Genomic DNA, 23,672 nt, shown 5'->3' with positions numbered 1-23,672 from the left:
TGTAACACTATACGACGCTACGACGCCATCGTGACGCTCGCTCTTCCTTTCCGATACCTCGCGCTTGTGCAAAACGACACGCGTCCACGCATCCGGTACCTGGTGTGATATTCCAAGGATGAGTGCTTGTCCGAAAACGGAAAACAGGTGCGCGTTACAATTGAGGGCGCGTTAGAATCGAGTAAATACAGTAAGCGTTTCTTTTTCAAATTTGCGTGCCGAACCTGCATATAACGAAATCCTCTTTATAATGAAGTTTTTTGGGAATTTGTCAATTTCGTTATATCCAGGTTTAACTGTAGTTCAAACTGACCAGCCCGCATGCACGCGCCTGACCCCTATGGTGTCTTTCATATTTTTTTTTTTTCCAGGGAACTGGGCCGGAAATTGCCTGCGTATAGTGCAATCGAATACGAAACTAAAACCGCGTTGGCGGCGTTCATATGCTTTACCGCATAACATGGCTGTATTGCAGTGAGGCTGACTATAAGAAACTGCGCGGCAAACTTTACTTAAGGAAACCAACCACCATTGTGCAACGTATATTAAACACTTGTCCATTTTCTTTTGCAAAAAAAATAGGGTAAGTATTAGACTCCTACTTTTCTTGAGCTTTTATGTCATTTCTATCTACTCTAGTTTTCTACTTTGAATGCATAGAAAGTGGGCACGCATTTGATTTGGGGGTATGGCTACAATCATGAAAATACTGGCAAATGAATCGGTTGTATGTTTTGTCATTCCTTCTGCATATTGTTTAATTTGACCCGTCGGATAATTAGATCAATTTTGCCCGTCCTGTCAGAGTTGAGTTAACTGAAATCGACTGTATTATATAGCATCAGGAAGTCTCATTGCAGCTGGCATCAAGTGTGTAGTGCTCACCGATAAAAGATTTCACAAAGATAATAAAAAAAAATAAACAATAGCATGTGGATCCAATGAGTGAATGCACGCAGCCACGGAAACCTTCCGCCCTGCACATTGATGAACTCTCAAGGCAGTGCACATATTCCCTAAAAGGAAAAACACTGAATGCAGGCGCAGAAACATATTGAACATTCTGAAGTACACCTTTTGGGGGGTCTCATAACACTCAAGAATACCGACCACCGTCAGTACGGGCTTAGTGAGCCCTCAGGGCCACATTAACTGTCGCCTCGCATAATATAGCACACCACTTTGCTGCCAATATGTAATCTTGCAGTGAACATAGAGCTACTGCAGCAAAACCCAGTGGACATATCTATTCAGAACGAGCAATGATATATGAATAGCATTGGATAGGTGGACACTAGGCATGCTTCGCACAATGTTGTGCCTTCAACCATCTCCTCCAGCAGCAGCTCACGCTTTCCTTTTGTTCACTGCAAAGAGCTACTTGAGCTCACAGGGGTAGAGATTTCAGCGAGTTGGTACTCTGTGACGCATCCTTGGCAATAGAACAACTCAGAATGAGTGAAGGAAAAAAAAGAAGGCCACATTCTCTTGGAGGTGCCAAGTTTCTTGGCACCATGTGGTGGACCACCTCAGGGTCTGCCAGCTACCACGCTGTTTAGGCCAAGAATAATAAAATATGTCTCAACTAGTTTTAATAGAGCAGCAAACGGCCGCATGCACTTGAGCAAGTTCTAACACCAATTATTAAAGAGTGCTTTGTGCCAACTTTCTCAGAACAGTTCTATTCAGTTTCTCCACCTTTGTCTGTCCCCCTCTCAAAGGCACACCTGTTTGAGTGAACAAGCCTCTTTTAATGTTAAGGGGCCCGTGTTTTGATAAATTTTTATGTCGTGCAGAAAAGGAAAGTATTTCCTTTTTAATGTTAATTTCAACACTTTTAGTTTTATTTTTCAGATATATAGTTTTGGCATTGTAATCTTGTCCCATATGAACGTTTCCTGTTGCCCCTGTAAAGTGCTATTATCGGGCACAGACCCGTCAAGCCTTTCTTTGGATTTTAATTTCGTACTATGAAATCACGGCTAAACACACTTTGTATATTGAGGTTAAAGGTACGTACATGGTTTTCTATGGACATCAGTTATAGTTATGTAAGGTTTTGTGGCACAAAAGCAACTAAGGCTATGATGCGCCATGCACAGGATGGGACATCAAGTTATGAAAGATTAAGTATTTCGTTACATCATTTTGTTTATGGTGAAGGTGTTATATCAAGGCTTAACTGTACTCCATTGAAATAAAGCATGGTAATTTTAGACTTACTTGTTATAGCAGATAATTTGTTATATCTGTGTTACATTGACTTTCGACTCTATCCTATATCATTATAAGTGTACATGCTGATATTGGTGGGGGGAAAAAAAACAAAACAAGATCGAGTTTATGTTCCACTTTGTTTATGTGTATATTATTTATTTATTTATTTATTTATTTATTTTTATTTATTTATTTATTAGTTATTTATTGTACCCTCGGGGCCAGTGGCATTACAGAGGGGAGTGGGTTAGGGGAAAAAAAAGAAAGCAATGAAGTGTGACATCATGGTAAGTTTCTGGCAATTAAATTTTAGCTAAATGCAGCAAATCAAGATGTGCAATATAAAGAAATAATTTCAGGTACCTTCTAAGTCCATGATGAAATACAACACTATCTTGGCAGCTTTAGTAAAATGTGCAAGCATAGTGAAATTTCTATGTGTGCAATATTTACTAAAGCTGTGCAAAATTAAAATTGTCAGTGATTAGCGATTGACGCTGCCGAGCCAGGAAGCTGGTTCTAAGCCTCTGAACTTACTGGATGAATGACAGCTGACTGAATTTTGTTTAGCACGACATAGTTCCGAGTTTATGTGGAAGGTCAATAAGAGTTGAGATGTGCGAAGAGAGTGCAATTATTGCCTAGTCATGGGGGTAAAATCGACGCTCGTTATTCAACATATTGTGATAATTCAGCGAAAAAGGTCCGTTATATCCAAAGTCTGTTCTGTCCAAAATTCTATCCAAAATTAGGTCGCGGTATGTCGTGAAATGGCGGAACTTGGTATATACCGCCATCTAACCCATGGCTATCGCAAAAAACTATATAAACAGTGAAATTAAATAAACAGCTCTAGATAAACGGGTTTTATGTGGTAGTTGTACAGCCATGTGGCACTTCATCGTCCTGCGTTCTCCAGGTGCTGGTACTGACAAACGGCAGTATTCCTGCACTAGAGCATACATCACCCGCATAACAGCAATTTTAACACGACCAGCCAGCACTGCCGGCACGGCAACGCTGGCTGGTTGATGTTGGGTTGGTTGATGATGAGAAAAAAGCGTTTTCAATACAATGCATTTTGCAATCATTGGCAGTGGTTTTTGAAGTGCCATATGCTACGCTACGCTTTGAAGCTGGTTAGGTCTAGCGAAACCCTTGGCACCTTCTCTGTACTGAGCTACAGTGGGGCGGCTATGGACCTGGCAATGGCTATGGTTCTTTACTCCTTGCCCTCTCATCCATCCGTGACGTTGACGCTCGTATTGTATACTGCAAGCGAACGTTAACGTCGCAGAGCATTGCTGGGCGCCATGTCTACCTATACCACGTCCCGGGTCACCGCGGCGTCCTCGGAAACGAGCTCGCGGATTCCGCTGCTTCATCAGCAGCCACCACGGGTCTTTGCGGGAAGTTTGTCTGTCATTACGTTCGTGTGGCAAGGCGTCTGGCAACGCGAGGGCGCCGGCACATCTCTGTATCAATGGCTCCCCAGTGTTCACGCTATTCCTGAGTGGTGTCCTCCTCGCCGTTCGCTAGTACATCTCCTCACGGGTCACGGGCATTTTGTGCCCTACTTATTCCGTTTCATCTGCACGCCAACAATCTGCGCGTGTGGGACGCCGTGTGAGGACATATCTCACTACTTGCTGGCTTGTCCTAACACCGCACAGATTGTTGGTCAATTGCGTACTGCAGTTCGGGTTGCTTCCATCACTCCTCCTACTTACCCACTGTTACTGCGCTCGAGGAAAACCCGCGCATTGCTTACCCGCCTTTCCATTCTTATAGCGCGGTCAGTCCCCACCTTGCCTCCCGCTCCAGCTGTTTTGCCTGACGCCTTTTAATTTTTTTCCCTATCATCTTCATGTTTTCACATATTAATTTTGCATGTTTGTTTCTGGCCATCACCACTGTTTATGCCAACTATGGCGGGGGAACCCCGTGGCCGATGCCTCAAGCTGCATGCGTCATTGTCATCGTTTACTGCTCCCCCTTTCTACCCTCTCCTGTGCTTTCTTTTCCTGTCTGTTATATTCCTTGCGTTTTGCCTTGGTCTTTCCCTTTTGTTCTGTCTTTTTCTTTCTTCTTTTTCTATTTCGTCCTGCAGCCACCCGTGTTGCCCGCTGAGCTGCCCACCATCAACTGGCGCCTTCTGCTTGGTTCCTGGCATCAGCGAGGCTCGCCTAACACGTGGCATTTTAATTCTCGTAATAAATGGGGTTCGGCGTGTTTTCCGTGGATCACTGCCGGGGATTTTTTTTTTATTCTCCTTCCAGAGCTGTTTGGTTTTCTGCATTCGGCCCTTTTCCATGTAATCACTGAGCGCAGGCACTTCGCCTTTCATATTGCCTGCTTTGTCTCCGAGACCTTTTTTTTAATTTTTAATTGGCTTTCTTTAAATTTCATTTGGGTTGCTTCGGTAACTCCTTTTCATTTATTCCTATTGCCTTATACCTGCCATACCTCTCTGGGGTGCGGGTTTGCCCATTTTATTTTTTATTTTTTTTCATCTCCGGGCAAAGAACAAGCTATGGACCGCTTAACTTAAGTGGTCAGTGTGAAAATTCCCCACAGCAGGGCGTTGCATGCCGTTGCGGGAATGTGCCGCTACGGTATTCATACCTACAGAAAAAACGCATTTTCTCAAATTCCGTTAGTGGGTGGAAATAGTTGCATGCAGTACACTGCCGCACCCGCAACAGTGGAGCGCGGGTCCCTTACTTCCAGGACCAGCACTGGGTACAGAATCTTTCCTCTCGTCCGCCGACACCTATGTGTCTAGAACCTGAGCTCGCGCACAGTGCCTTTGCCCATGCGTGAGCACGTACTTTGTGTTGATCCTTTCCGGATGCTAAGCTGAAGAGCGATGCCTAGTGCTCGCAAGGATTCGTCCACGCTGAACTGCACTTATTGGCGGCCCAAGCCGAAGGAGATTGCCCGAGCGCGTCGCAAGTTGGCCCGTTGGCTATTGCAAGTAGCATAGCCGCTGGGACTTTCCTAGCGGCGTGCGTGTCCTGGCTGGAGCCTTTTCTCTCTCCCAGCGACGTGCTAGCGGCATGTCGCTGTCTGTATTCCCTGTATTTCCCTGTCGTATTTTCTCGTTGGCGCGGGAGCCCTTGGTTCTGACGCCGCCCAGGACCAGGTGTTTTGTGAGTGTTGGGTGCCACCAGAGACAATAAACGTTCCAGGGCAATACTGTTTTCTTGCGTGTGTAGCGCTCGGTAGCCCCTTTTCGACCTGAGTGCGTGCACAGCAGCGCGCTAGAGGAACGTTTACACGACCCTGTGGCTCGCTAAGCTCTAACCCTAACCCTAAAGCCCGTATCGGAGCGCGGGCCAGCGTCGTTCGCGGCCAGCCACGCTACGCCAGTTGCGCTGCGCCAGCCAAACGCCATCTCTTCTATACTCTGACGCGCGCGCTGTCGGCTGTTATCTTCGGAGCATGCGCAGAATGATCCCAAGCCCGTGCGCCGCTTTGAACGGCTGTCTGCAACCGTCGGCGAAGCGGCGTGGGCGCCTTTATTTCTTCGCGCGAAATGCATTCTGGTTGGCACAGTCGGCGCGACCAACGCGCGAATGAGTCAGGAGCCAATTCAGCGCGGGCCCGTCTGGGCGCGTCGAAGCCGCCGGTTACGTTGGCTGCGTCGGTGCGCTCGATTATAGAGTGGTTCATTTTCGCCAGCGTGACGTAGCGTGTGCGCGCACTCACTTACGTCGGACTATAAACGGCCCTTAAGACCCCACAAGCTTCATGCATGTAAAACGCGTTTTCCTTCTATTTTTCTCCGAAGGCACCATAGAGCTGCAGGACCATAAAACACTTGCAGCTGTTCCCGCCCAAACAGACCAGCAGTGTGGGGATTACGTTCGTCCATTTCGCTGCAGCGCCATAAACAACACGATTTGGGCATTCGGGCGGCAGCCTGCAGACGTCGCTTTCGAACTACACGTGCGCAAGCCGCCGCTTTCCCTCTCTTTTTTCTTCACGGTCACCGTAGAACAGTAGACCTTAAATTACTTCCTGCTGCTTCCCGCTCAACAGCCAGGATGTGCGCGGATTGCGTTAGTCCATTTCGCTGCGGCGCCATAGCGCAACACGATTTGGGCATTGTGGCAGCATTACGCGAAGTTGTTTTCGAACTGTGTGTGTCACAAACTTGTTAGCCTCTTTTTGTGATTCTGTATAGGTTTAAGCTGTGCTTTCATGCAAAGCTACCAATTGTCCTGGTTGAAATTGCTAAGTTATATCTCTAGACATGATTTCTGGCAGGAAACGCTTCGTGACGGAAGTCGCCAGAGTGAGTCATCTGCAACCGGTCGCCTTGGACCAGCGAGTGTGGTCCTGCTAGAGGGCCAGCCTCCGAACCACCAATGGTGGTCACCATGGCTGTTGGCACATCACAGGCACTAGGCTCCAGCCGTGGCTGGGGTCCAACGGCACGGCATGCGGCCCTGATGTCAGGGGGCCGTGCACATTGACATACCGCAGCACCCCGTGGTGCTTCACAGCATGGTCACTCGCTCAAGCAAGCAGCTGTCCACCACTCTACAGGAACTACGCCGCAGTGCTCCGGGGCGCCACAGTCAGCGGCCACCCATGGAAGAGAGAACCTGGTGAGGACTTTAGACTGTGTGAATATTGAATATGCAGATACATTTATTAGTAAGGGTGTGTGAATAGCGAAATTTTCAAATTGAATATGAATTTAAAGAAGGCTTCAGATAGTGAATGAGGTATTGAATATTTTTATCACTTATCAACAATGTAAAATATAAATACTACCATGTAGCCTGTTTAGCCACACATGGCTTATTTACGTTATTTGTTACATCATCATTATCATCAGCCTATCTTTCTGTCCACTGCAGGACGAAGGCCTCTCCTGCGATCTCCAATTACCCTGTCTTGCGCTAGCTGATTCCAACTTGCGCCTGCAAATTTCCTAACTTCATCACCCCACCTAGTAAGCTTGTAAATGAGAACAAAGGAAATATGACTATCTGTTTCACTATGACAATGACAGTAATTCAACAAAGAAAAAGCACTTCTGCTAGTACATGTAGAATTGTTGTGCTCATTGAAAGCATTGCCATACAGTACCACACAGTTTTAAAGGGTTGCCCTAATAATAAGTTCATTTGCCTAAATATAGAGAGGAAATTCGTAAGCTGCTTAAGGCGGGACATGTGTCATTATGAACTGAAAAAGCAAATTATTTCCTCCATGCGTTCGCTCGCAAAACTTGTGTGCCTGCACAACAACTGTTGTTCTCTGTGCGAAGCATTCACGAGACTGTCCAACTGCATCAGTATTCCACTGTTGACTTCAAAACTCTTCTGTCCCTTAGTATCCAAAACAACGAATATTCACCAACTTGAATAGAGAACTCTCATATAGAATATTGTGATTGATGGTAACTATTGGATTTGTATGTAAATTTCAAATATTTGCACACCCCCTCTTTATCACAAGTTTCTTATCATGTTTAAACATCACAATTGAGTTGCCCACAGTAAAAACTAGTAGTCTAGAAAGTAGGGGTGTACGAATACGGAATAGTCGATTTCAAATCGAACATCAAATCGAATTAAGAAAGAAATCCAAATTCAGTCGAATATAAGAAAATTTCACAAAGTTTAATGCTTAACAAATTCTGTGCTAGAAAACACAGTGCTGTACATGCCAGTGAGTCTACTAATTTTGCTTAACAAGGATGTTGCAAACTATCAGTAACTTAGGTAATGTGGGAAACAACTCGATCCTGCAGTCCATGCCAGCAGGCTCCAATCTCCGAAGGCTGTGCCCAATGGCGCCCAGCAGCAGCTCGCGCGGCCCTTCGCCATAGCTCGCACGTCCCTCGTCTTCTTCGTCCACAGTTGGCTCTGATGCCACCAATCATGTCAGCTTTCCCACAGTACCTAGGAATCAAGATGTAGAGTATGATGCACTCTTATTAAAGGAAACAACAAATTAATATGCCAGTACTGATCACAGCTGGTATCAGTATGACGGCGGTTGCAAGTACTCACGAGTTGCTAAGCCTCTCCTATTTCCTGCGCTGATATCCCTGTGCCGGTACTGCCAACCTGTGAAACCATTTTAATGCGAAAGCATTAAAAGGCAGAAGAGGTTTTAGAATTAAAAGATTTACGGTGGTTTGGAAGGCTGATGCACTATAATTTGTGGGGTCACACATGCTCTTGAGACAAAGGAACGACACACTAGTGTAAACAATCAGAAGGGCATTTATTGCGCCTTTCAGGCACTAATGCACGCTAGCCGAATTACTACGCATAGAACATTCACATGGGCGCTCGACAAATCAAGGAAGTCGGACTCACCGCGACCGGATAGTGAGCGAATATGTTAGCCCCATACTATGACACCATCGCCTAGTCGTTCACGTGTACGGTCATGCGAACAGTGGCGCGTTTGAACGATCCATGTTCGTCCATACTGGTGCCCTAGCCATGCGAGACGGTCTCGTGAAGCGTGGATCGGCGCACGCAGCGGACGTCGGCATTGCTCACCGATCCCAACCCGAAGAGGAAGCACCTTCGACCTTTCGCTCCCAAGTCACCCCGCCGTTCGGTGGCATTAGCATTGCGACATCCACAACATGCGAGCCGACATTGTCATTGGGGTTCACCGCTGACTTCCGTTGGTCGCAGCCACCACTCTGCAGGATCGATGGCACGACTCCAGCCCAGGACACCGGAAACGGCGATGCAGAAGTCTGCACGAGCAAACGTCACACACGCAGACGCGCCCTGCTGGCGAGAGCCGCAGCAGTTGTTGGTGACTGCCGGCTCTTTCCAGCAGCCGAGGGTTGCGAGCCGGACACAAGCGGCCGCCGAAATCGCTGTGCTGAATTGGCCACAGGCATCTGCATCGCCTGGGGTAGCTCGATTGTAGTCCGGGGCAGCAGCGCTGACGATGTGCAGGTGACAGCAAACCAGGGGTGACTCCACTCATGCTGTGTACACTCGATCCACGCACTCGACAAACACTAAATTAGTGCAAGGGAGAGGAATTTGGCATACGCATCGCCCACGTTGTACGATGTTCAATTCAGCTAGCAAAATTTCGTGCGGCATTTCAGATGCTAAGTTCACGTGAACAAAGCTTACATTCTTGAGTCGAACAAGAATTTCAATTCGTGCGAGGCTAACTAAAATGCGGGAAACAAAGTGCGACACCTCAACACCACGGTCCACCAGGTTGTGTCCCTCAACATGCGACAGGCAGCTTTGTAAAGCCTAAGCATAATGCGTCGCTACTTTGACATCTGGCATCCCCCCCCCAAAAAAACATCACCCAAAATGGGCACAACAGGCAGCCGCGAGGAGACGTTAGCTCTGTGAGGTGGTCCTACCCAGCTCGGTGCACACAGCATCCGAGTTGACGGCGCCCACCGTCCCAGACGATGTCGGAACGCCCGGTGCCAGGCCGCAATACCAGACAGCCCGTAGCGGCACCCGTGGCCCGCGGCCACCCGGCTCCCTGAGCCACGACTTCCGAAGTCAAAGAGATAGAAGAAACTATTTACAAAAGAAATTCGGACCACCCACGAGGCTTCCATACTCACTCGCTTCAGGCTTGCCAATGCTCCGCAAGCGCTAGGCCTCACTCTCCCAGGATGCAGACCACGTGGCTCTCGTACCGACAAGTGTGCTTCAACAAAACACTCTCAAAAAGGCTTAGCATGTTGAAAAGTTCAAACACGCTACAGCAACCATCGCCTCACTTAAGAAAGCACACCACTTACGCTAGCGATCAAAATCCATGCTAGGACTACGCTTCGGTTGAAACAAAGGTTGTCTTGAACCGAGCAAAACTGTTAAAATTATCGTCCGATGGCCCAAGAGGTCCACGTTGGGCAGCCAGATGTGGGGTCACACATGCTCTTGGCACAAAGGAACGACAACGGAGTTGTAAACAATCAAAAGGGCATTTTTGCGCCTTTCATACACTATTGCAAGCTAGCCAAATTACTGCGCATGGAACATTCACATGGGCGCGCGTCAAATCAAGGAAGTCCGATTCACCGCGACCGGATAGCGAGCGAATATGCTCACCCCATGCTTTGACACCATCGGCTAGTCGTTCACGTGCACGGTCACGCGAACGGTGGCGCGTTCAAACAATCCGTGTTCGTCCATACCGGTGCCCTAGCCACGCGAGACGGTCTCGCAAAGCGTGGATTGGCGCACGCGCGGGACATCCGCATCGCTCACCGATCCCAACCCGAAGAGGAAGCGCTTTCAACCTTTCGCTCCCAAGTCACCCCGCCATTCGGTGGCGTTATCATCGCGACACTCTCGGTATCTCTCGCAATGCGCCGCAACCACCACGACCGCCGCCGACGCTTAGCCATGCGGAGAAGCCGGATTACAGGAGACGCGAGCTATGTGGGGAAAACAACATCAGGGGACGCGTGAGAGTCGCACATCCCCACAAATTCAACTCCTGTCATTATTTCTCGATTATGTTCGTAGTGGCACCGCAATCACAGTTGAAATTTTCGTTTAAGCTCCGCCCCTGTCGCGCGCCGAGCGTAGCAACAAAAGACTGGGTGCGAGGATGATGTCAATACAAGGGTCACGTGAAAGCTCTAAATCACACTCCTCGCCAATACCCAAGATGATGTCATGATCGTCTTCGTCATTAGAGCCAGTTAAACGACCTGCGGTGTCTCCCGTAGACGCTACGGCTTGTTTCTGCTAACTTAAAGCAACTAGCTGTGTCTTCTGGTGTGTTAAACTATGATTTTAATATTGAGGGGGTGAAAAACAATAATAATTTGTTGAAAGCTCACTTTTTTAAAAGTGCTTTAGCTGCTCTTAAGGGCCCCGTGTCGCGCACAAAATCTCGTGTCGGCGTCCACTCCCACCGGCATGTTCGTCAGAAAAAATCATCCCGAACCAATATCCTGCAGGCCCTCTGCGTGGTGCTCAGGGTTACTGAAATAATTGATTTCTCGAAGTAAAAATGCATAAGAAAATTGTAAATTTCTAAACACAACCTACTGACAGGATACGTTTATTGGAATTGAATATAACAGAAAATAGTTTGAAATTATGGAAAACATAATTCTCTCATGGCAGAAACTCTCACGAACCTTTTTTCCTTGCTTACGGGGGTAATGAACCATGATGGATCATCCTTGTAGCCTCTGCCTTGTGGGGGTTCATCCGTGCCCTGCACTGCCACCAGGTTCGGGGTCGGCCTCACAACGGTGCCCGATAATGCTATCGCGTTCCACTCTAAAGGCGAAGCTGAAGCGTCCTCCAAGATTTTCTCCTAAATTGGACAAAGAAATTCCCCACTTTTCCTACATTATGTAAGTACATTTGTTCAGTTGTCCATATGGTTTTGTGAGGTATACTTTAGTTGCTATGCTATAATAGGACTGAAAACTTGGTAGTTCAATTTATTTCCAAGCTTGTTTTATAAACAAATAATGATATCGCCTACCTCAGAGGGAAATGATGTTCCAGTGCAAGCCATGCTTACAAGAATTATTCTTGCTAACAACACAGCCTCCTGCTTGAACTACATTCAAGAAGGTTGTTAGCAGTTTATACTCGCTCCACATCAAACATCTTGAACAACAGCGAAATGCCCATATTGACACAGAATCGTATTTAAATTGTATGAAGCGGGCACAGTAGTACATAAGTAGCAATGTCAAACAGTGTGTCCCTTCACGACATCAATATATAAATGTATGTGCATAATTTTTCTTCCGTGCTGTGATGTACTGACATAGCAGCACCACGTTTGCACGCTTACGAGGCATTGCCAGCAAAGCACACAAGTATGCGTTCGACTTTTTATTTCTACTATACCAAAATTCACCCAAACACATGACCACTGAGATTCTACAATGCGAGTTTGTGGCTCAGCCTATGACGGTAAATTTAACTGCATTGTCGGCTACGCAGTGCCCTGACTGCCTAGTCCTGCTCAGTGCTAGGTATATATATGTCCGCTTATGCCGAGATTTGCAGGTGCTGCTTTGTTTGGCATAGCAGCATATGTTTGTTTTGCCGGTTACCGATAAATATTCAATTTAATGGGGATGTCCACACCTTGTTGTTTACTTGACAAGAAGCGTTCACTGTACCACAATATGACCACAAGTCATACTCCACATGCTAAAGTAATTTGGGCTGACTGAAATCAAAACAGACCGTCATGTCAGCAATTCCACGTATCAGTCATTGCGGCATTGGAGCAGTGGTTTCTCAAGTCTGAGTTTTTTTTTCCTCCATGTCATAGCACAAATTTCCCCTAGATTTGGAAAATTTTTTCTAAGCAAAGCCTAGAATCTCTGGCACCAAGATCTAGGGAAATTTTCATAGAGTTGGCAGCGCACCACTGCATGCATCTCTGGTGACACTGCGTCCTGAAGACTACTTGTGCGCATGTTCGAGCAGAGGCAGCATGATTGCCTACCTTTGCACAACCAAACACGCCTATAAATTAAGTAAGGGTGTGCGAATACCAAACAGTTGATTTCGAATCAAATCAATAAAAAGAAAGCCGAATATAGAATTAAATATTGACGCGAAATAAGTTGGCACGTGGTGACACTGGCCCCTTGAGGCGAGAACGACGAAGTTCGTGGTTGCGCGCGCGCTCTCCGAGGTCCAGCCATTATTAAAGGCTGACGTGTTTTTTGCCTATCTGTTTCTGGTCAACTATTCTAGCTGTACTAGCTGGGTGACATTTCTGGTGGAAGTGCTGGGTACGGTCGATGTTAAGATCTCCGGAGCGTACCCCAGACCTAAGCCCGGCGAGTAGTTCGGCCGAGCTTACCCCTGTGCACCTATGTACCAGCCGACGTCTCCAAGGACTCCAGCCACAGCATGGTCTGCTACCCGAACGAAGTAGAATGACGAACCAACCACCTCCTGCCGCTACTGCAGCATCGCACGTGTTCGTCAATCAGATCCGGGCGCCGAATCGTTTCCACGGGAGTGCTTCAGAGGACGCCAACGACTGGCTTGACCATTTTGACCGGGTCGCCAACGTCAATGACTGCACACACGAGCGTAAGCTTCGCTACGTGTACTTCGCTCTTGAAGATTCCGCAAAAATATGGTTTGAGAACCACGAGGCGACACTGATGTCATGGGAAGAATTTCGTCGGCAGTTCCTCAATGCCTTCGCCAGCGCGGACAGGAAGGAGAGGGCGGAGTTAGCAATGGAGTCGAGAATTCAAGGCCCGAATGAGCGAGTGACGGCGTACGTAGAAGACATGAATCGGCTCTTCAGATGTGTGGACCCCTCTATGACTGAAGTCAAGAAGGTGCGCCACCTAATGCGCGGCATCAAAGAGGACATCTTTGCTGGCCTCATTCGAAATCCGCCGCCGACAGTGGCAGAGTTCCACGACGAAGCCACCACCATGGAAAAGGCCCTTCAACAGCGGGCCAGGCAATACAACCGCGACGTAGTGATTTCAAGGGAGCTGTCTGCCGTTACCCTCGGCAATGACGTCGGCGCCTTGCGAGAACTCATCAGGGCTGTCATCAAGGAGGAACTGCAGAAGATGCAGACGACCGCTGCCTCTGTGGGACAACTTTCCATTGCGGAAATGGTGTGCGCCGAGGTCCGACAGGCCGTCCATGTTCCTGAACAGTACGAGGCACCACAGCAGAGACCGCGTCCTGAAATGAGTTACGCAGAAGCAGTACGCCGTCCACCACCCTCAAGTGCGTATAGCATGGTGCACCCCGCTCAGCAATTGGACGTTAGCTTCAGGCCTCGCAGCACACCGCACATGGCCGAAGCAAGAACTAGGAAGAGCGACGTCTGGCGCACCGCAGACTACAAGCCCCTTTGTTACCATTGTGGCGAACCCGGGCACTTCTACAGAATGTGTCCTTATCGTCATGTGGGGCTCCGAGGATTCGCCCAAATGCACCTCGTCCACGACCTGGTGAGCGGCCGCCGGAAATAGAGAGTTTCGTCGCGAATCGTCGCAATGGTGATCAATGATGGCACGAGCCCCGTTCGTCGTCTCCTGCTCGTTACAGGTCACCATCACCAAGCCAAGCCTTCTCTCGCGGCGCTCTCAGACGCCGCTCGCCTAGCCCGACGGCTCGGGAAAACTGAGTTCAGCGACCTCCGGAGGTGAGGCCGCTGACGTCGACTGTGCGCAAGATCCTCCACTACGACGACAACGACGAAAACAGAACGACACAGATGTACAGACGCAGTCAAACAGCGTACGAGAGGTAATAACGTCGAACATTCCCGTCACTGTAGACGACGAAGAAATAACAGCGTTAATCGACACTGGAGCGGACACCTCAGTTATGAGCATGGACCTTGCCTGCAAGCTGAAGAAAGTTTCTACCGAGTGGACTAGGTCGCAGATTCGCACTGCAGGAGGCCATCTGCTAACCCCGGTAGGAAGATGCAAAGCGCGAGTGAGCATTCGTGGATTTACGTACCTCGGAGATTTCGTTATCCTCCCAAGCTGTTCGAGGGACCTCATTCTGGGAATGGACTTTCTGCAGGCTAATGGAGCTGTGAGAAACTTACAAAAGTCGCTGGTAACGTTTTCAACGGCGCAGGCCTTAGCAGGGAGCAGCACTGACGACACGTATGTCAACGCCTTGAGGATTGTCGACGAGAACATCACGGTGCCGCCAAGGAGCAGCGTATTGACCCTCGTAACCTGCGAAGCATTCGACGACTATGAGGGTATTGCCCAGGCAAATATCCCGCTGTTGCTCGAAAGACACATCTGCATCGCCCGGGGCCTTGTTCGAATACAGAATAAGTGCTCGCAAGTTTTGTTGACGAACTTCTGCCATGAGTATCAGCACGTACCTCAAGGTACAGCTGTGGCCTTTCTGAACGACATTGCTGACTTCTCCGACGTCGGCACGTTACAAGTGACTTCACCGGATGCAACAACTCACGCCAGCCTGAGTACCCGCGTCCACATTAATGCTGACTTAGCAGATGTACAGAAGGATCAGCTACTGGGCCTAGTGACAGAATTCTCTGGCTGTTTTTCCACAGAACCTAAAGTCCAGCGCACCTCCATTACGGAACACCGGATAGTTACAGAGGAGTCGGCGCGGCCTGTTCGTCAGCACCCGTACCGCATGTCACCTATGGAGCAGGAGGCGATTAAGCGTCAAGTTTGAAGAAATGCTCAATGATGACGTCATCCAGCCGTCGACAAGTCCGTGGGCGTCGCCTGTCGTACTAGTAAGAAAGAAAGACAACACGCTCCGCTTCTGCGTTGACTACAGACTCCTTAACCGAGTCACCAAACGCGACGTTTGCCCCCTGCCACGGATCGATGACGCTTTGGACCGTCTGCGTCATGCTGAGTTCTTTACTTCGTTAGACCGAAAGTCAGCGTACTGGCAAATCGAAGTGGACGAGCGTGACCGGGAAAAAACCGCCTTCGTGACTCCCGACGGGCTATACGAATTTAAAGTCCTGCCTTTCGGTCTCTGTTCCGCTCCTGCTACGTTTCAACGAATGATGGACACTGTACTCGTCGGACTAAAGTGTGCGGGCTCGCTCTACGTCTCTTCGCGCGGCGTCGGTAAATCGCCCCAAAAGCGGGCTTCACGACGAGGCGCGACGGCGTGCGGCGATAGACCCACCGCAGGTTCGAGCACCGAGCCTAAAGGCCTGGCCGGCTCTTGCCGTACGTATAAAGCCCCCTCCCAGGAATGCGAGACTTCCAGGACAATTAACGCATTTATTGCTTAAAACACTTCACCAGTAAATACAAATTGCACTCTAAAGCACGGAGCACACTCAGCACCCGTGGTCCCCGATGGCGGGGAAAGGCAGGTTCCGCGCCGCGTCGAACAATGGTTCGCACATGCGTGCCGAGATGCGTTCGCAAGACACTGCCTAGCGCTTTTCCGCCACCGACTCTGGTCAGCGACGGTTCGGACACGCAGAATGTGACGCACCGAGCGCCTGCGACTACCGCAAGGGCGGAACACAGAGCCGCTCAGCAAGCCACACTCACGCAAGTGGGCAAAGCATGTGAATGTCCAAGGCCGTGGCGTTGGGGACACAAATAGATGGTCGCTCACATACCTTGCCGCTTGCCTCTCGTTACCGGCGCTTGTCCTTCCCGTTGCTCCACTCCCGCGCGCCGCGCAACGCTGCCATAGGGCTTCTCCCTACGTCACGCCCCCACACCCATCGGAGGGCCGCGTTGGCACGCCCCATGGCACGGCCGCGGCGCCCGGGAAAACAGCGCGTGGTCGAGGACTGTTTTTGGAGGTTCCTCGCACTAGCGAATGAGCCCGGAGCCGAGCACAGCAACGACGCGCCCTGCTGACCGCGGATCCCCCACATCCCCACAAGTGGCAGACGTGTCTAGTGTACCTAGACGACGTTGTTGTTTTCCAGCACGTTCGATGAACATCTCCCCGACTACGAGTGTCCTTACCGCAATACGCATGCAAACCTCACCATCAAGCCTGAAAAATGTTACTTTGGCTTCCAGGAACTCAAGTTTTTAGGCCACGTGGTCAGCTCCCAAGGAGTACGACCAGACCCAGAAAAGCTCGCTGCCGTTGCCGAGTTTCCTCACCCTAAAGACAAGAAGGCTGTTCAGCGGTTCCTGGGCCTCTGCGCTTACTACCGCCATTTTGTTGAAGGCTTCTCGAGGATTGCTGAACCTCTCACGAGACTAACGCGACAAGATGTGCCCTTTGCCTGGACGGAAGACCAGAGGCCTTCACCGAATTGCACAAACGCCTTCAATCCGCTCCAGTGCTGGCGCATTTTGATGACACCGCGGCAACTGAAATTCACACGACGCAAGCAACGTAGGACTCGGGGGCTACTCTGGTTCAATGGCAAGACGGAGCAGAACGTGTAATTGCGTACGCGAGCCATAGTCTCACAAAAGCAGAAGCTAATTATTCAACCATCCTCACACGTTATTCAGCCATCCTCACACGTTATTAGCTTCTTTGTGCAATGATAGGCAGCATGTGTAATATGACATGATTGAAATGACTGTGCGGGATATTGACGAAGTTCCTGTGTGATGTTGAAAATTTGATTTTGTATGGTACAGCTGTGTTGCTTGTAGTGTTCGGTGCCTGTAATACATGCTCATTTATATTACATATCTGCGGATATTCTTGTGTAAAATTGGCATAATTAAGCAGTTGTATTTTCTGGTTTGATTTGTGTAGCGCTCGTGTCTGTAGCGATCTTTGAAGCTTATTTTATGAGTTCTCTACCCTGTATCGGCCTTTGGGCTAACAGTATCAATAATAATAAATAAATAAAACAACATGCGCCAGAAGAAGCCTAGGTTTCATGTAGAGTGCAAGTGCGATAAGATAGTGCCTCGAGCGCCATTTGCTGTGGCTGCAAGGGGTAACCAAGAAGGATGGTAGTTTGATGCACACCTTCCTCCTGCGTGCCTGATCGAGCACGTGCTAGGAGGGCTGGGGCCTAGGTGAGCATGCAATAATCTAATCAAGCGCCCGCTAGGAGGGAGAATAGGAGGGCGCGCAGTCGCGTGATCGAGCTCGCCGCGCTGGGGGCTTCTTCCTGCTTCTTTTAAACTGCATGGGAAAGAAGGGCACCTGCCACTCTGTTTGCTGAGTCTCGGCTTCCGGCGCCTCCTTCCTTGTGTAAATGGTAGCTAGGGAAGCATCAAACATTCACCTTTGGCTCAGATTTTTCCGAAAAGCAGTCCACGTGAATGAGAAATTTTGTTCGAAATAACCATTGTGCGGGTTTCGGAGGTAGAATTTCTGATAGTTGTTCTCTATTCAAATACATAAGGCTTTGCCAGGGCCATTAGAGAAGTTGAATTATCCGTCGATTCAAATTAAGAGATTTCAAATTATCGAGATTTCACTGTACTTACGCGGCAGGCAGCTGCAGGTTTGCGTTTCAGGAGTATTGTCTGACACAAAGATAATTAACACTGTTGTTCCGCAAGGGTCCATACTGGGTCCACTCCTGTTCTTTATATCTGTGAATGATTTTCCAAACTGTCTAACTTCTACAGAATGCCTTCGTATGCAGACGACACCACTGTTTACACATCCTATAATGACATCTGCACACTAATGAGCCTTTAAATGACCAACTACATAAATTTAATATCAGCAGTTGGGTTCAAGAAATATAAGTAACTTATTAGCCCTCAGAAAACAGAATTTATGGTTTTCAATTAACCCAATAAATCTCCATGTAACATTCTACCAGTGTACATAGTGTCCCACCCAATATTACCATCTTATGAGTGTTCATTTTTATGTGTTCAAATAGACTACCTCCTAAAATTTAATGTGCATGCCAACTTCTTAAAAAGAAGACTACCTCTGGCATCAGAGCACTTCAAAGGCTAGACACTACTTTCAACAGCATACTCTGATGACATTGTATTATGCCTTCCTTTATAGACATTTAAATTATTGTATCGCCTCGTGCAATTTCACATTCTGCTGTCATATAGCTCCATTGCAACACATCCAAAATAACGCTGTTCGCATCATTGCCTCAGCTCCTTACAATGGTCATGTTACCCCCATCTTCATTGATTTAAATCTCCTCTCACTAAATAAAATTATCTGGTGCAACCATGGCATTGCTACTTACCACCTATTAAAGATACAACTTCAAATTATGTCATTGGTAGAAATGGTCTCACAAACCCGAACACCTTTCTTTACAGAATGATCTTTGACTGCCAAAATCACCCAGCAACTATGGCAAACTATTGGGTTTGCTGGTCTGAAAATTTGTAATAGTTTACCGGCTCACAAAAATCATCACCAACATAATCATCGTACCAGTGTTCACTTCGAACTTATATTGTAACTTTGTAAACTGTATCCCTTTTCATGTATTTTTGTTTCCCTACATCCTGTGGTTACTCATTATTTACAGTTATTGTGTTAAGATGTGTTTTGTTAAGTTTTCCTGCCAAAACATTGTATAAATTCTGTAAGCATTTGTTATTTATTTGTAATCAAAATTGATGCCTTTTTCATTATGTGTTCTTATGCAATTAAACAAGAGGTCCTGCTGGAGCTCTAACTGTGGGACCTCTTTCTGGATAGCGTCTCATATACAGTCGTATCTCGTTAATTCGAACACGCTTAATTCGAACTGACGCTGTGGTCCCGTCAAAGTTATGGGTATTTCAATGGGCGAAAACGCTCAGTAATTCGAACGCGAAAGCATTTGCGACGGTTAATTCGAACATACCGCAGACCGACAATACTCTCAGCAGCGCACTAAATAACGCGGCGGCGCCTCCGACCGGCATTGCTCTGACCGACATAGAGTAAAAGCTTTGGAGAGACCCCTTAATGCATCGGCGGAGGCCCAGTCCGGCAAACGCTCGCTTCCCGGTAACGGCAGAAAACTAAACTTTAGGGAGCGGGCTTTGCCGGCGCTGGCATGGCGGCGGGCGTGCGCGGAGACTGTCGAAGGTGAGGGAGCTGCGAGAGAGTTGGGATAGAGTGCAAGGAGAGCCACCGAAGCGGCAGAGTTGCTGAGGCCAAATCCGCTTCCCTACCGCCCTCCTCCCTCACATTCCACTGTCGCCGCGCGCCCGCCCGTCGCCATGGCCATGCCGGTGCTGTCTGCTCCCTGAAGTTTCGTTATCTGCCGTTATTGGGAACCGAGCGTTGGCCGGCGTGGGTAGTTGCGCTCTTTATGCGCTTGCGCGCCGCGATATTTCATGATCGCACCATTCGTGCATCGTGCTTTGGTGCTCGAATACTTCAAAAATACGTCCTTTCTTTAATTCGAACTTCCTTTAATTCGAACAAATTTTCGGGCCCCTTTGAGATCCAATTATCGAGACTCGACTGTATATATGTGCCAATAATAAAACAATGAAACTGAATCTGAATTTAAACCCTGGGACCACCACAACAGATTTTGTTAACATGATGAGTCTCCTTTTTCATGTCCAAAGGCCCACTGAACTTGGCGTGCATTTTGAGTCACCTCCATTCCGTTTCGTTGTGCTAGGTAACGCCCTCGATATTCGCAGACCTATGTCTCTTTCTGCCGAGAGCTGGCTTTCTCGCAAACCTTAGTCATGCGGCGTCTGAGCTCACCTGAAGCGCTAAATTTCGCCATGACAGGAGTCCTGGCACAAATTTGTAGGTTAGATTGAAACAATATCAAAGAACACTCTCAGTTAGCTGCCAATAATATATTAGATTTGGTTAAAATATTTATTACATTGAATGTTTCTAATCAAATATTAGAAATGCTGCCCTACCTGTCTCCCCTCTTCTTTTGAAGTTATGGACTAAGGTTGGTGCAAATAATCAAGAGGACAATCATTTTGGAAGGAAGAAATGCTAAAGCTGAGGAGGAAGAACAAGTATGCGCACCACATTGAACCTAGTGTAAGGAAAGAGAGAAACGGCATGGACTTATGAAACAGATTGTTTACAAACAACGAGCTAATGCAATATTACTAGTGGGTGTGAATAGGGATTTTTCGGACCGAATCGAATACGAATCGAATAGTGCCAGAAGTGAATCGAAACGAATCAAACATCGAATAGTTTTTCATGGTTTTCGAATAGTTTTCGAATGATGAATAGTCGTTATTACAATCAATATGAAACGATGTTCATCCTAGTATCCTTAAAGTTAGCAAGTTTCTGTAATTATACATAGTTTGTTAAAATCTCAAATGCCTTAGGAACAAGCAAATAGTTTCTTCGCATGCACAGGACTGTTCAGAGAGTGCGAATGGTTGCTGTATAGCCTGTAAAGTATGGCTACCGAATCGACATAGCCCTGCTACACTATGCAAGTTCTCATGTTTTATGTCTATACTGTGCCCGCTGGGGTGAAAATTTACCATTCTTTTAGTCTGTTTTTATGTTTAATAGGGCACGGTTTACGTATTGAAATATTCGAAAAGTATTAGAAAAATATTCACATTTGCGAATAGTGACTTTTCGATTCATTATTAGAAGGTTTTGAATATTCAAAATCCCCTAAATTTTCTTTGCGATTTGTCAGCTAACAGTAATACATTGTGCAGGGCGAGTCAGAGATACAGCCAAACATTTCATTGTGCAAGTTTAGTCACATAAGAACATTATAGATACAGAGATGATACTATTGTATAACTGCTCATTCTTTCGGATTTGCCATAGGATGTATGCATTTTGACCATTTTGTATGGTGGTGAAGCTGAGATAATTATGTTCCTGAAATTGGAGTTTTTTTTTTCATGTATGAAGGAGGATACCATTTGTCTGGCCATGTTTTAATTGAAGCCAATCAGTGTAGCTGAATGGAATTGACATCCTTATCATGGAGTCCTACCTTTTCTGTTTGTAGTGCTGCCATTTCAGGCACAGATGCTTAATACACATGCTGCTGTCACCAAGTGGGTTGCAGCCCTTGCCTTATACAATGTTGTATATAAATGGTTGAATACAATGACCCTTAGAAATGCTCTTTTCGCAGTTGTGGAAAAATTTTCTGCCTGATTTATTCATTGCTGCAGTCAAAGGTGGTGTTCTCCAAACATTAGTTGAGTTGGCTTACGGGTATCTCGAAGAACCACCCAAAGCAAGCCTTTAACACATGTGCCTACCTCTATCATTCATTCTTCAGAATCTTGAAAGCTCTGATTGCATGATTGAGCAATGGAGCAAAGCCGTCCCTCAAAACATTGTCAGAATAGTATTTGCAGCGAATGCATGTGCAGGACTTGAAAAGGGCAATAGAGCAACGATGTAAAAGGGCCCAGTGCACTTAAAATAAATTGAGTGCAGCTGGTTTGGGCTTGTCGATAAATTCATTTAAAGATCATTAACTGTTCAGGTCAGCACACAGTGTTGTCTACAAGTCCTTGTCTGCTAGCACTACGAATGCTCTCATTTACCAACTTGTCCAGCAACTGCTTCAATCTTGTCTGGTTGCAGCAGGGTAGCCCCATGCCACCAGTGATGAATCCACGACCTGCACCACCTGTCGTGAGGCTAGACCTGCTGTTGGAGGGACTGACGACTGGAGCGGCACTCTTGCCTTCTCTGCGGGCACACTACCACATGGGGCCCCTGACTGGCACTGGTTGTACGGGTGCCCAGGCTCGCTTTACGGTTCACTTGCCCCAACACTCACTCAGTTTCAACACAAAGGTATGGCCGCCAAACTAAAATTGGTCAGCATGCATTGTCCAGAGCAGCTCTCATCTTCCGATATGTCTTGCTAATAATCTTGCAATAGATTTGTGTCCGTATGCCAGTTTGATGTGTTTTGCTTATTCAAGTGTCTAAAGCTACATCGGACGTACATTTGATCGATCTAGTCTGTAGCCTTAAAGATATGGCAGAATGATGGATCCATCAGGAGAATTCTTCTGCAACCACATTCCGCAAAGCCATGTGCTACCTTAAGGATACAGTGGTATAAATATATACAGAGCTGCTTATCCTACATGCATACACGCATGATGACGGATTGCCGTCGTCATATCTGCTAGCTAAGAACCTGCACAAACAAAAGGGAGGAGTATGTGCCATAGCAAATTTCGACAGCAATCCGTGCTAGCGGAGGGCTCGATATTCTAATGAAAGAGGTATTTATAAACGGCTCTATGCATTAAATATGTTATAGGATAAGAGTTTAGTTTAGAGTAGAATGTAAGCAAAGCGCACAAGAATTTGCCGTCGAAAGGCTGAAATAAAAAAAATTATGCAGATCCTGCACTATAGGAATCGACGTAAGCGAAGCTTTCTGTGCTGTTTGCTTTGATTCACGAGAATTAGCTGTGATCTTCACGGCAAATGTTGAATTTCTATAGCATTTAGTACGATACAAGAGTGGTACAAATTGAAGTGTGGTGTGAAAAAGCTGCGAATATTTTTCTGCTGCGACAGATGCATGTGTGTATATATTCTTTCTCAGGTATTAAGTAAGCACAAATTTATATTTGGTTGTGGTGTAGTTACGTCACATTCACATCGGTAGTTGAATGCATTGTTCACTAAGGTTGAGTGTTGGGCTAGTTGGTGCTGTGTAATCAATGTTTTCCTAGCGCATTAGAGAATAGACACACAGCACTAAACCAACAACTGAACTCTGTTTTCCCAAGTGCAGGTATATATGCACATTACAATGCATTTATAGCTGAGCGCAGGTACAGTTAAACCTGCTTATAACGAACCTCCATATAACGAAGTTTTTCTATTCCCCGCCGTTACTCCATAGAAGCACATGTATTTGAGACCTCTCCATAACCAAGTGGCAGTGGGAGACCCCCTCGAAATAAAGAATTTTCCCCGCCGACAACCTAGAGATTTCGCCCCAAATTTTATCATTTTTGCATTTTTGCACGAGCAGCAACCGGAAGCACCTTGTCGGGATATGGGGGATGCCACGCCCTCTGCCTCGACACACCGAGCCCCGCGGTTGGCGCATGCCTGCGCATC

At 47.3% G+C, this 23,672-nt stretch overlaps 2 protein-coding genes across 2 annotated transcripts in view; both read left to right on the top strand.

The window, feature by feature from the left end:
* The window catches only part of LOC119434974 (uncharacterized), a 50,030-nt gene extending 43,400 nt beyond the window's left edge, over nucleotides 1-6,630 (top strand). Inside the window, exon 4 of the mRNA XM_037701967.1 lies at nucleotides 6,490-6,630. Coding sequence (XP_037557895.1) covers nucleotides 6,490-6,630 — 141 coding nt within the window. The remainder of the gene's footprint in view (nucleotides 1-6,489) is intronic.
* Nucleotides 6,631-22,094: 15,464 nt separating this feature from the next.
* LOC119434973 (transmembrane protein KIAA1109) overlaps nucleotides 22,095-23,672 on the top strand; it is a 51,982-nt gene continuing 50,404 nt past the window's right edge. Inside the window, exon 1 of the mRNA XM_037701966.2 lies at nucleotides 22,095-22,379. Within this exon, the coding sequence (XP_037557894.2) occupies nucleotides 22,110-22,379 (270 nt within the window). The 5' untranslated portion in view covers nucleotides 22,095-22,109. The remainder of the gene's footprint in view (nucleotides 22,380-23,672) is intronic.

Source organism: Dermacentor silvarum, unplaced genomic scaffold (assembly GCF_013339745.2).
Source record: "Dermacentor silvarum isolate Dsil-2018 unplaced genomic scaffold, BIME_Dsil_1.4 Seq357, whole genome shotgun sequence".
Taxonomy (NCBI): Eukaryota; Metazoa; Arthropoda; class Arachnida; order Ixodida; family Ixodidae; genus Dermacentor; species Dermacentor silvarum.
The sequence above is the reverse complement of the archived record's forward strand: the minus strand, read 5'-3'. Positions and strand labels throughout refer to the sequence as shown.